Source organism: Salmo trutta, chromosome 23, assembly GCF_901001165.1.
Source record: "Salmo trutta chromosome 23, fSalTru1.1, whole genome shotgun sequence".
Taxonomy (NCBI): domain Eukaryota; kingdom Metazoa; phylum Chordata; class Actinopteri; order Salmoniformes; family Salmonidae; genus Salmo; species Salmo trutta.
Genome location: NC_042979.1, coordinates 35,998,214 through 36,011,434, shown reverse-complemented (window position 1 = coordinate 36,011,434; position 13,221 = coordinate 35,998,214). Strand labels below are relative to the sequence as shown.

General features: G+C 45.4%; 1 protein-coding gene across 1 annotated transcript in view; it reads right to left on the bottom strand.

Moving 5' to 3' along the window:
• setx (senataxin) overlaps positions 1 to 5,193 on the bottom strand; it is a 65,844-nt gene extending 60,651 nt beyond the window's left edge. Inside the window, exons 1-2 of the mRNA XM_029710067.1 lie at positions 5,000 to 5,193; positions 3,241 to 3,438 (exon numbers count right to left, since the gene is read on the bottom strand). Of these exons, the coding sequence (XP_029565927.1) occupies positions 3,241 to 3,438; positions 5,000 to 5,002 (201 nt within the window). The 5' untranslated portion in view covers positions 5,003 to 5,193. The remainder of the gene's footprint in view (positions 1 to 3,240; positions 3,439 to 4,999) is intronic.
• Positions 5,194 to 13,221: the final 8,028 nt, after the last annotated feature.

Genomic DNA, 13,221 nt, shown 5'->3' with positions numbered 1-13,221 from the left:
AGCAGGCCACAAATGTGCATGTGTCTGCTCAAACGGTCAGAAACAGACTCCATGAGGGTGGTATGAGGGCCCGACGTCCACAGGTGGGGGTTGTGCTTACAGCCCAACACCGTGCAGGACATTTGGCATTTGCCAGAGAACACCAAGATTGGCAAATTCGCCACTGGTGCCCTGTGCTCTTCACAGATAAAAGCAGGTTCACACTGAGCACGTGTCAGACGTGACAGAGTCTGGAGACGCCGTGGAGAACGTTCTGCTGCCTGCAACATCCTCCAGCATGACCGGTTTGGCGGTGGGTCAGTCATGGTGTGGGGTGGCATTTCTTTGGGGGGGCCGCACAGCCCTCCATGTAGGTATCGAGATGAGATCCTCAGACCCCCTGTGAGACCATATACTGGTGCGGTTGGCCCTGGGTTCCTCTTAATGCAAGACAATGCTAGACCTCATGTGGCTGGAGTGTGTCAGCAGTTCCTGCAAGAGGAAGGCATTGATGCTATGGACTGGCCCGCCCGTTCCCCAGACCTGAATTCAATTGAGCACATCTGGGACATCATGTCTCGCTCCATCCACCAATGCCACGTTGCACCACAGACTGTCCAGGAGTTGGCGGATGCTTTAGTCCAGGTCTGGGAGGAGATCCCTCAGGAGACCATCCGCCACCTCATCAGGAGCATGCCCAGGCGTTGTACGGAGGTCATACAGGCACGTGGAGGCCACACACACACTACTGAGCCTCATTTTGACTTGTTTTAAGGACATTACATCAAAGTTGGATCAGCCTGTAGTGTGGTTTTCCACTTTAATTTTGAGTGCGACTCCAAATCCAGACCTCCATGGGTTGATAAATTGGATTTCCATTGATTATTTTTGTGTGATTTTGTTGTCAGCACATTCAACTATGTAAAGAAAAAAGTATTTAAGATTATTTCATTCATTCAGATCTAGGATGTGTTATTTTAGTGTTCCCTTTATTATTTTGAGCAGTGTATATAAAAATATGCCGATTAATCAGTATCTGCTGTTTTGGGTCCTCCAATAATCGGTATCGAAAAATCACAAATCGGTCGACCTCTAGTACATACCCCAACCAGAAGCCATGGATTACAGGCAGCATCCGCACTGAGCTAAAGGCTAGAGCTGCCGCTTTCAAGGAGCGGGACTCTAACCCGGAAGCTTATAAGAAATCCTGCTATGCCCTCCGACGAACCATCAAACAGCCAAAGCGTCAATACAGGACTAAGATCGAGTCGTACTACACCGGCTCTGAAGCTCGTCGGATGTCGCAGGGCCTACAAACCATTACAGACAAAAGGGAAACACAGCCGAGAGCTGCCCAGTGGCACGAGCCTACCAGAGGAGCTAAACTACTTCTATGCTCGCTTCGAGGCAAATAACACTGAAACATGCATGAGAGCACCAGCAGTACCGGAAGACTGTGTGATCACGCTCTCCACAGCCGATGTGAGTAAGACCTTTAAACAGGTCAACATTCACAAGGCCGCAGGACCAGACGGATTACCAGGACGTGTACTGACCAACTAGCAAGTGTCTTCACTGACATTTTTCAACCTCACCCTGTCCCAGTCTGTAATACCAACATGTTTTATGCAGAACACCATAATCCCTGTGCCCAAGAACACCAAATGACTACCGACCTGTAGCACTCACGTCTGTAGCCATGAAGTGCTTTGAAAGGCTGGTCATGGCTCACATCAACACCATCATCCCAGAAACCCTAGACCCACTCCAATTTGCATACTGCCCCAACAAATCCACAGATGATGCAGTCTCTATTGCGCTCCACACTGCCCTTTCCAACCTGGACAAAAGGAACACCAATGTGAGAACGCTGTTCATTGACTACAGCTTAGCGTTCAACACCATAGTGCCCTCAAAGCACATCAATAAGCTAAGGACCCTGGGACTAAACACCTCCCTCTGCAACTGGATCCTGGACTTCCTGACGGGCCGCCCCCAGGTGGTAAGGGTAAGTAACTACGCATCCGTCACGCTGATCCTCAACACAGGGTCCCCTCAGGACTGAGCACGCCCCCATTCTCATCAAATGGGGGCATTGAATGGGGGCTGCAGTGGATCAGGTTGAGAGCTTGAAGTTCCTTGGTGTCCACATCACCAACAAACTAAGATGGTCCAAGCACACCATGACAGTTGTGAAGCGGGCACGACAAATCCTATTCCCCCTCAGGAGACTGAAAAGATTTTGCATGGATCCTCAGATCCTCAAAAGGTTCTACAGCTGCACCATCGAGAGCATCCTGACTGGTTGCATCACTGCCTGGTATGGCAACTGCTTGGCCTCCGACCGCAAGGCACTACGGGGGTAGTGAGAACAGCCCAGTACGTCACTGGGGCCAAGCATCCTGCCATCCAGGACCTCTATACCAGGCAGTGTCAGAGGAAGGTCTTAAAAATTGTCAAAGACTACAGCCACCCTAGTCAGACTTCTCTCTGCTACCACACGGCAAGCGGAACCAGAGCACCAAGTCTAGGTCCAAGAGGCTTCTAAACAGCTTCTTCCCTCAAGCCATAAGACTCCTGACCATCTAGTCAAATGGCTACCCAGACTATTTGCATTGCCGCCCCTCCCCTCACCACTGCCACTCTCTGTTGTCATCTTTGCATAGTCACTAACTCTACATACATGTACATACTCTCAACTAACCGGCACCCCCCTGTATGTATGTGTGCATATAATTATTTTATTACTGCTGCTCTAATTAACTTGTTACTTCTCTCATTCTTATCCATATTCTTTGAAACCGCACTGTTGGTTAGGGGCTCATAAGTAAGCATTTCACTAAGGTCTACACCTGCCTTATTCGGCGCATGTGACTAATAAAATTTGATTTGAAAAAAAGGTGTATTTTTCTGGGTGTGAGCTGCAGGACAGAGGAATAGCAATTCTTACAGTATTGTTTTAAATTCAGTCACCTTCTTCATCCTCCTCATTCAGTATATTGAAGATCCTCCTCATTCAGTTTTGAAGACATGCACAATTATCCATTTCTATTTGGTTTATGTCGCCAATTCATTGTCAGTTAGAGACACAGTAGCGCCTTGGGATCCAAAATCCTAATCAGTGCTCTAACTCCCCCTTGCGCTGGTCTGGAGCAATGAAGTAGTGATGCAGAGTACCGTACTAAACCACAAATTAATTCCAAGTCCCGCAGCATAACACAAAACCTTCAGTTGAGCAACCACTGTATGGTTCATCCTTACCCGGTGCAGTCCAGGCAACTCCTCCTTCGCCCGATGGTACGCTACCACACACTCCAGGCACTTATCGAGGTCATCGTTGAGTGCCTTCTCCTCGTTGACTGCCTCCTCATCCTCTGTTAACCAAGACCCAGCACAGTACCTCTGGAGCAGTTTTGCAACATCGTCACCCAATGACGTGCACCAACGGCACATGCTCATCTACAAGGGACAAGATGAGAAAGTGTTGATAGACCTCGTCTACTGTACTTGTGATAATTTGACATCCAACATGCAAGAATGTACTCCTTTGAGGACAATGAACTAGTTGGTTCTGCTGACACATCCACTTTATCAATAAGCAGCATTGGCCGCCTAAATCAAATCTGTAGAAATGTATTTGGTGCTACAAACTGGTAAATGTTTATGACACTGGCATTTGGCTGAGCAGTCACAATAGATAACAAGTGGATAGTACAGCAAGGTCACAAGTTCCCTTTCAAGAAACAAGTACCCCAGGAAGCCTTTTCCAACAAAGAATCCCATTGAGTTGGGTGTGAAACCCTGGCCGTGAGGTGAGAAAACTGGCAGAAGATAGGCCCTTCAAGGTCTGCCCCTGGGCTGAAAGCTTACTTTGTGTCTCAAACCCCATGGTTTGTAGTCACACAGTTTGAACATTTTTATTTGAACCTTTATTTAACTAGGCAAGTCAGTTAAGAACAACTTCTTATTTTACAATGACGGCCTAGGAACAGTGGGTTAACTGCCTTGATCAGGGGCAGAACGACAGATTTTTACCTTGTCAGCTCTAGGATTCGATCTGGCAACCTTTCGGTTACTTGGCCCAATGCATTGGCTACCTGTAGACTTGAAGGTGTCAAGAACCAATATTCACTTTAACAGCAGTTACGGTCCCCAAAACTACCGTAAAATAATAAAAGGCCTACTTACTGTATTTTAGCTAGCTAGAAGAAGGCCTAATTACTGTAAATTTAGTTAGCTGGCTAAAGTACAGTAAACAGGGCTTGTTCTAGCTAGCTAAATTACAGTAAGTATGCCTTATATTTTAAGGTAGTTTTTGGGACCGTAACGTAACTGCTGTTTAAGCGAATATGCCAACTTACTGTATTTTATACAACTAATAGAAAAAGCGTTAGAAAAATTGCTGTTGACACATGCCAAAGTTGTAACCAAGTTACCGTTACTACGAGCATTTAGTACTAACGTTACTAGCTACTAGGCCATCTACTGTACTACCAACGCCGTTTCCAGTGACATTGGCAATATTATCTAGTTGGCCTAGTTGGCCTAGCACCATTTCAACAACAAAAGAGCTCCGATATCACTAATATTCCATATGTTGGTGTGCATGACTGTCTAAATGTTGTTGTTTTATATCTGTAAATCATTTGCATTCGTCAAGTGGCTGGTTAGGTAGTTAGCAACTAGCAGCGGAAATTGTAGCTAGTTAGCTGGCTAACGCACCGTTAGCTTTAGCTAGATGCACAACAAACAGGAACATTTTAAATGTAACTAACTTAACTAGCTAGATATGACGCCAACTTTAATAGTTAGCTAGCTACTTGTTTTCCTTATCAGCAAATGGCACGACATTCAATTTGTTGCCGATTTTAGAGACGTTTGTAGCCTAGTTTCCAGTTGTGTCGACAAAGTTGTCTGGTGAAAGCAAGGAAGTAAACCTGGTGGCATGAGTCGAACCCTGCCGAGGTCTGGAAAGTCGTTAGCTGGCTACAAAGTCGCGTCTTGTTTAACCAGAACTCACCATGTTGTGCAAGTGCTTAATCCAAATGGTGCACTAATTTATTTCATCTTGGTAGACATATATATTCCCAATAGAACGAACATTCAATGAGATTTCTCGCTAACGTGCTGTTTACACTGCAAACACACGCGGTCATTCCCGAACAAAAACTCCACTGAGCCAAGCTAGTGACGTTCTCACGCCCCTTGTCCGCTGCTGATTTAGTTACTACTTCTTCTTTGGGATTTGGTGGGCGGATCGCATACAACTTTTGGTGCATACACCGCCACCTACTGTATTGGTGTGTGAAACCATTCACGGTATCCCTACGTTATAATCCCTACATTATATTCTTAGATGCAAAATTAGGAAAAAGGATAAGGACAATTACCCAACCACATATTAGCCCCATCTGAAGAAAAAAAACACCACCCATTCACTATTTAACCCTACCTAGTACTACTCCAGACCAACGGTCTGAGAGGATATCACTACCACTCAACACCTACTGCAGCTGTTCTGCAGTAAATTCTCACAATCCCAAGTACTTCTCTGCCGCTACAATCTCTACTTTCTGTGAATTAAGATGTCTGCAGTACACTTAACAACCATGACTATAAATGCTAAAAAGCCCACCTTGCTGAAGCACATATTCATCCCATCACTCTCTATTGATCTCTGCCTACCAGTGGAGGCTGCTGAGGGGAGAACGGCTCATAACAACGGCTGGAACAGAGCCAATGAAATGGCAAACCGTGTGTTTGATGTATTTGACGCCATTCCACAAATTCCACTCCAGGCATTACCACGAGCCCGTCCTCCCCAATTAAGGTGCCACCAACCTCCTGTGCTGCCTACTCACAGGAATCCTCTCAGGACCCCTCACCCTGTACCCATCTTCCTCTACCACTATCTTCACTGCTTCAGCATACAACACTTTCGGTACTGCTCTAACCCTGGCAACCTCAATCTGCCTTTCTATAACCGGATACCTCCGATCTCCAGCCCCGATACCACAGATTCCTTCGTTTCATGCCCTCCTGCACACTTCTCACATCTAGGCATCTCCCTCTTACACACTGCTGTAATATGCTCATAACCCTGACACCTAAAACACTGTAATATTCTCAGAACATAACTCTCACGGGATAACTGACACTTTCTACCTTGACCTTATCTAGTAATGATTCTGTATCAAAACTCAGCATGACAGATAATGTCTTCTCAGTTTCCCTACCGGATCTACGTCTCATCAAGCTGTGGGTGTCACAGACACCAGGAATCTTCAATTTCAATTGCTCTTCCTCAACACTTATTAATGCCACCCCTGTTATCATTCCTTTCAACGGCACCCTGCTCCGGAGAACAAAGCACGTCACAATTGTTGTCCCTAATCTCGTAATCTGGAGCGCCCACAATAAATCATCACAAATCCAATCCAAGTTACCTTCACCAACTCAACAGTCCCCAACCTCTCCTCCACCCAACTTGACACCACATATGGATCAACCAAACAGCAAGGATCCATTATCTCTACAAATCGCACTCCCACTGGGCCAAAATCATCCTGATCTTCCTTGGGACAAGGCCCAAACTCGGCAATCACACTCATCAAGTTCCATCTCTGAACTACTGGAGCACATATCCCTGTTTTTGCAGTTGACGCCGACTTTCCTCACCTCACTACTTCCATTTACACTTAACTTCTTCTCGGCAGTCATCACTGCACCTGCAACTACATTTAAATGTATCCTCACTCTCATCCTGTCCCATTTCCTCCCCAAGCTCTTCAAAAAGTTCTGCGCAATCCTCCATTCCATATTCACTCAAAAAATATTCTGTCTCTCCTTTTTATCTTGTTCATCATCTTCTCCTTCACCAGATATTTCAGAAGGCCTGTGTAATCCCCCACTCCATGTTTAGTCAGAATATGCTCCACTTTCTTCCTTATTTATTTTTCCGCCATCTTCCCCACAGCGGCCTTCGTCCAACACCCCAACCACCTCTCCACCATCTTCCTTCTGCAAGGGAGGCTCTTTCCACGTTCCTTACTTACTGAGAAGGGGATCTATTTTAGAGAGAAGTGTGCCTGATGGAGCCTTTTAGAATCCAAGAGTGAAATACTCACTCTCTCGTCTAACATGTGGGCTCAGCATTCTTGAACAAGTTAGAATGTTGAACAATTGTTCATTCAACTTACTTCACCTGTTGTCCGCAGATTTTGTCCCCTTGTCTGAGTTAATCTGATAAAAAAAATATCTACAGGGAAGCGTTATCAACCTGAACATCAGTACACTGGTTTGTATATCAGTTTGTATTTCCGGTTTTCATTTTCAATACTGATGCAATTCACATGTGACAAACACTTGCACAATATGGCTCCAAACACTTCCAGCTGATTGCCAGGAAGTGTGTGTTTCGGTTGACTATGTTTGGTTACATTTGGTTATTATTTACATATTGCAAGAGATTGAAAATAAGCGATGCTACAGAACCTACTGGTGCCGTAAAAAGTTGGGCGAACAAGGGTATCCACAGGAAAGTGTTATTTACTCATCTCCACCTCCTACCACCAAAAGGACCAACAACATGTACAACCGGTAGAGTAGGTTAAAATATAATTATATTCAACATTCTGGCTTGTAAAGACTATTGCTTCAGTCAGACTGTAATTCCATGGTGTAACCATGGTAACAGTGTGTTTTTACGTAAGGCCTGACAGTACTGCGACTCAGGGGGGAAACTAACTCAGCTGAATGAATATCATCAATGATGATATGTAGTAACAATAATAATAAATAATAATAATGTAAAATGTCAGTACTATCTAAACATTTTGAGATGGATCTTACATATAGGATAAGTTTCTTCATTTGTTGCATTGTGTGCCGATTTCCATATATCCTTTTTGCAGAGATCAGCACAGCAGGGCTGCTGGCAAACATATGGCTAGCTGACATTTGCCCCAGCACTTTTGCCACAAAAGCATTGAAAAGCAGAAAAAATATGATTTATCTACTCATGTACAATTAATCTGTGCTTCAATATGATCAACCGATAACAACCACAGCAGCAGATAGTCTAGAGAAGCCTATTCACTCGGATCCCCTATGGCCAGGGGAAACGAAGCGGTAGCGTTCAAATATTTATAGCCTACACTAGGTATTTAAAGCCTAAAATAGGCAAATTTTTTTGTGTTAAGGAAAAATGTGAACGTGATCAAATTTGGTATATATTCAAATTTCAGGTTGCTAGGCTACCTAGACCTTTTCAATCCAAAACAAGGAAACAGTAAACATGTTGTCCCACACGAATGATGTACATACCAGATGTCTATGGCAAGGCGCATCATTCACCCGAGTTTCGTAAAAGTCAGGCCAGTGGTGTTTGAGATATCACGTGGGTTAGCAAGACTCGTATCCCTGAGCATGTGTGCCAAATTTCAAACAGATCAAGAGATAAACATGAATATTCTCACATATGTTGAGTCTTGAAAGTGTTTACATTTACATTTACATTTAAGTCATTTAGCAGACGCTCTTATCCAGAGCGACTTACAAATTGGTGCATTCACTTTATGATATCCAGTGGAACAACCACTTTACAATAGTGAATCTAAATTTTTTAAGGGGGGGGGTTAGAAGGATTACTTTATCCTATCCCAGGTATTCCTTAAAGAGGTGGGGTTTCAGGTGTCTCCGGAAGGTGGTGATTGACTCCGCTGTCCTGGCGTCGTGAGGGAGCTTGTTCCACCATTGGGGTGCCAGACCAGCGAACAGTTTGGACTGGGCTGAGCGGGAACCGTGCTTCCTCAGAGGTAGGGGGGCCAGCAGGCCAGAGGTGGATGAACGCAGTGCCCTTGTTTGGGTGTAGGGCCTGATCAGAGCCTGAAGGTATGGAGGTGCCGTTCCCCTCACAGCTCCGTAGGCAAGCACCATGGTCTTGTAGCGGATGCAAGCTTCAACTGGAAGCCAGTGGAGAGAGCGGAGGAGCGGGGTGACGTGAGAGAACTTGGGAAGGTTGAACACCAGCCGGGCTGCGGCGTTCTGGATGAGTTGTAGGGGTTTAATGGCACAGGCAGGGAGCCCAGCCAACAGTGAGTTGCAGTAATCCAGACGGGAGATGACAAGTGCCTGGATTAGGACCTGCGTCGCTTCCTGTGTGAGGCAGGGTCGTACTCTGCGAATGTTGTAGAGCATGAACCTACAGGATCGGGTCACCGCCTTGATGTTAGTGGAGAACGACAGGGTGTTGTCCAGGATCACGCCAAGGTTCTTAGCACTCTGGGAGGAGGACACAAGGGAGTTGTCAACCGTGATGGCGAGATCATGGAACGGGCAGTCCTTCCCCGGGAGGAAGAACAGCTCCGTCTTGCCGAGGTTCAGCTTGAGGTGGTGATCCGTCATCCACACTGATATGTCTGCCAGACATGCAGAGATGCGATTTGCCGCCTGGTTATCAGAAGGGGGAAAGGAGAAGATTAATTGTGTGTCGTCTGCATAGCAATGATAGGAGAGACCATGTGAGGATATGACAGAGCCAAGTGACTTGGTGTATAGCAAGAATAGGAGAGGGCCTAGAACAGAGCCCTGGGGGACACCAGTGGTGAGAGCGCGTGGTGCGGTGTTAGTGTTAGCAAGATGTGTACCAAATTGTGTTACAATATGAATGTCCTTGACTGACATACAGTGCATTCGGAAAGTATTCAGACCCCTTCCCTTTTTTCACATTTTGTTACCATTGCAGCCTTATTCTAAAATTACATTATTTATTTTCCACCATCTGCACACAATACACCATAATGACAAAGCAAAAACACTTTTTTAGACATTTTGGCAAATGTATTTAAAATAAAAAACAGAATTACCTTATTTACATAACTATTCAGACACTTTACTATGAGACTCGAAATTGAGCTCAGGTGCATCCTTTTTCCATTGATCATCCTTGAGATGTTTCTACAACTTGATTGGAGTCCACCTGTGGTAAATTCAATTGATTGGACATGATTTGGAAAGGCACACACCTGTCTATATCAAGGTCCCACAGTTGGCAGTGCATGTCAGAGCAAAAACCAAGCCATGAGGTAGAAGGAATTGTCCGTAGAGCTCCGAGACAGGATTGTGTCAAGGTACAGATCTGGGGAAGGGTGCCAAAAAATGTCTGCAGCATTGAAGGTCCCCAAGAACACAGTGGCCTCCATCATTCTTACCTGGAAGAAGTTTGGAACCACCAAGACACTTCCTAGAGCTGAGCAATCGGGGGAGAAGGGCCTTGGTCGGTCAGGGAGGTGACCAAGAACCCGATGACCACTCTGACAGAGCTCCAGAGTTCCTCTGTGGAGATGGGAGAACCTTCCAGAAGGACAACCATCTCTGCAGTACTCCACCAATCAGGCCTTTATGGTAGAGTGGCCAGACGGAAGCCACTCTTCAGTAAAAGGCACATGACAGCCCGTGTGGAGTTTGCCAAAAGGCATCTAAAGGATTCTCAGACCATGGGAATAAAGATTTTCTGGTCTGATGAAACCAAGATTGAACACTTTGGCCTGAATGCCAATCGTAACATCTGGAGGAAATCTGCAACCATCCCTACAGTGAAGCATGGTGGTGGCAGCATCATGCTGTGGGGATGTTTTTCAGCGGCAGGTACTGGGACACTAGTCAGGATCGAGGGAAAGATGAACAGAGCAAAGTACGGAGAGCTTCTTGATGAAAGGTTCACCTTCCAACAGGACAGCGACCCCAATTACACAGCCAAGACAACGCAGGAGTGGCATCGGGACAAGTCTCTGAAAGTCCTTGAGTGGCCCAGCCAGAGCCTGGATTTGAACCTGATCGAACATCTCTGGAGAGACCTGAAAATAGCTGTGCAGCGATGCTCCCCATCCCCAAATCAAATCAAATTTTATTGGTCACATACACGTGATTAGTAGATGTTATTGCGGGTGTAGCGAAATGCTTGTGCTTCTAGCTCCGACAGTGCAGTAATATCTAACAAATTACACAACATTTACCCAATACACACAAATCTAAGTAGGAATGAATTAAGACTTTATACATATGGACGAGCAATGTCAGAGCGGAACGGACTAAGATACCGTAGAATAGTATCGAATACAGTATATACAGTCGTGGCCAAAAGTTTTGAGAATGACACAAATATTAATTTTCACAAAGTCTGCTGCCTCAGTGTCTTTAGATCTTTTTGTCAGATGTTACTATGGAATACTGAATTATAATTACAAGCATTTCATAAGTGTCAAAGGCTTTTATTGACAATTACATGAAGTTGATGCAAAGAGTCAATATTTGCGGTGTTGACCCTTCTTTTTCAAGACCTCTGCAATCTGCCCTGGCATGCTGTCAATTAACTTCTGGGCCACATCCTGACTGATGGCAGCCCATTCTTGCATAATCAATGCTTGGCGTTTGTCAGAATTTGTGGGTTTTTGTTTGTCCACCTGCTTCTGGAGGTTTGACCACAAGTTCTCAATGGGATTAAGGTCTGGGGAGTTTCCTGGCCATGGACCCAAAATATCGATGTTTTGTTCCCCGAGCCACTTAGTTACCACTTTTGCCTTATGGCAAGGTGCTCCATAATGCTGGAAAAGGCATTGTTCATCACCAAACAGTTCCTGGATGGTTGGGTGAAGTTGCTCTCGGAGAATGTGTTGGTACCATTCTTTATTCATGGCTGTGTTAGGCAAAATTGTCAGTGAGCCCACTCCCTTGGCTGGGAAGCAACCTCACACATGAATGGTCTCAGGATGCTTTACTGTTGGCATGACACAGGACTGATGGTAGTGCTCACCTTGTCTTCTCCGGACAAGCTTTTTTCCGGATACCCCAAACAATCGGAAAGGGGATTCATCAGAGAAAATGACTTCACCCCAGTCCTCAGCAGTCCAAATCCTGTACCTTTTGCAGAATATCAGTCTGTCCCTGATGTTTTTCCTGGAGAGAAGTGGCTTCTTTGCCGCCCTTCTTGGCACCAGGCCATCCTCCAAAAGTCTTCACCTCACTGTGCATGCAGATGCACTCACACCTGCCTGCTGCCATTCCTGAGCAAGCTCTGTTCTGGTGGTGCTCCGATCCCGCAGCTGAATCAACTTTAGGAGACGGTCCTGGTGCCTGCTGGACTTTCTTGGGTGCCCTGAAGCCTTCTTCACAACAATTGAACCGCACTCCTTGAAGTTCTTGATGATCCGATAAATGGTTGATTTAGGTGCAATCTTACTGTCAGCAATATCCTTGCCTGTGAAGCCCTTTTTGTGCAAAGCAATGACGACGACACGTGTTTCCTTACAGGTAACACGGTAGACAGAGGAAGAACAATGATTCCAAGCACCACCCTCCTTTTGAACCTTCCAGTCTGTTATTCGAACTCAATCAGCATGACAGATTGATCTCCAGCCTTGTCCTCGTCAACACTCACACCTGTGTTAACGAGAGAATCACTGACATTATGTCAGCTGGTCCTTTTGTGGCAGGGCTGAAATGCAGTGGAAATGTTTTTGGGGGATTCAGTTCATTTGCATGGCAAAGAGGGACTTTGCAATTAATTGCAATTCATCTAATCACTCTTCATAACATTCTGGAGTATATGCAAATTGCCATCATACAAACTAAGGCAGCAGATTTTGTGAAAATTAATATTTGTGTCATTCTGAAAATCTTTGGCCATGGCTGTACATTGGAGATGAGTAATGGCAGATATGTAAACATTATTAACGTGACTGGTGTTCCATTCCTTAAAGTGCCCAGTGATTTCTAGTCTATGCATATTGGCAGCAGCCTCTAATGTGCTAGTGATGGCTGTTTAACAGTCGGATGGCCTTGAGATTGAAGCTGTTTTTCACTCTCTCGGTCCCATCTTTGATGCACCTGTACTGACCTCGCCTTCTGGATGATAGCGGGGTGAACAGGCAGTGGCTCAGGTGGTTGATGTTGTTGAGGATCTTTTTGGCCTTCTTGTGACATAGGGTGCTGCAGTTGCCGTACCAGGTGGTGATACAGCCCGAAAGGATGCTTTCAATTGTGCATCTTTAAAAGTTTGTGAGGGTTTTAGGTGACAAACCAAATTTCTTTAGCCTCCTGAGGTTGAAGAGGTTCTGTTGTGCCTTCTTCACATCACTGTCTTTGTGGGTTGTCCATTTCAGTTTGTCAGTGATGTGTATGCCAAGGAACTTGAAGCTTTCCACCTTCTCCACTGCGATCCCGCCGATATAGATAGGGGGTGCA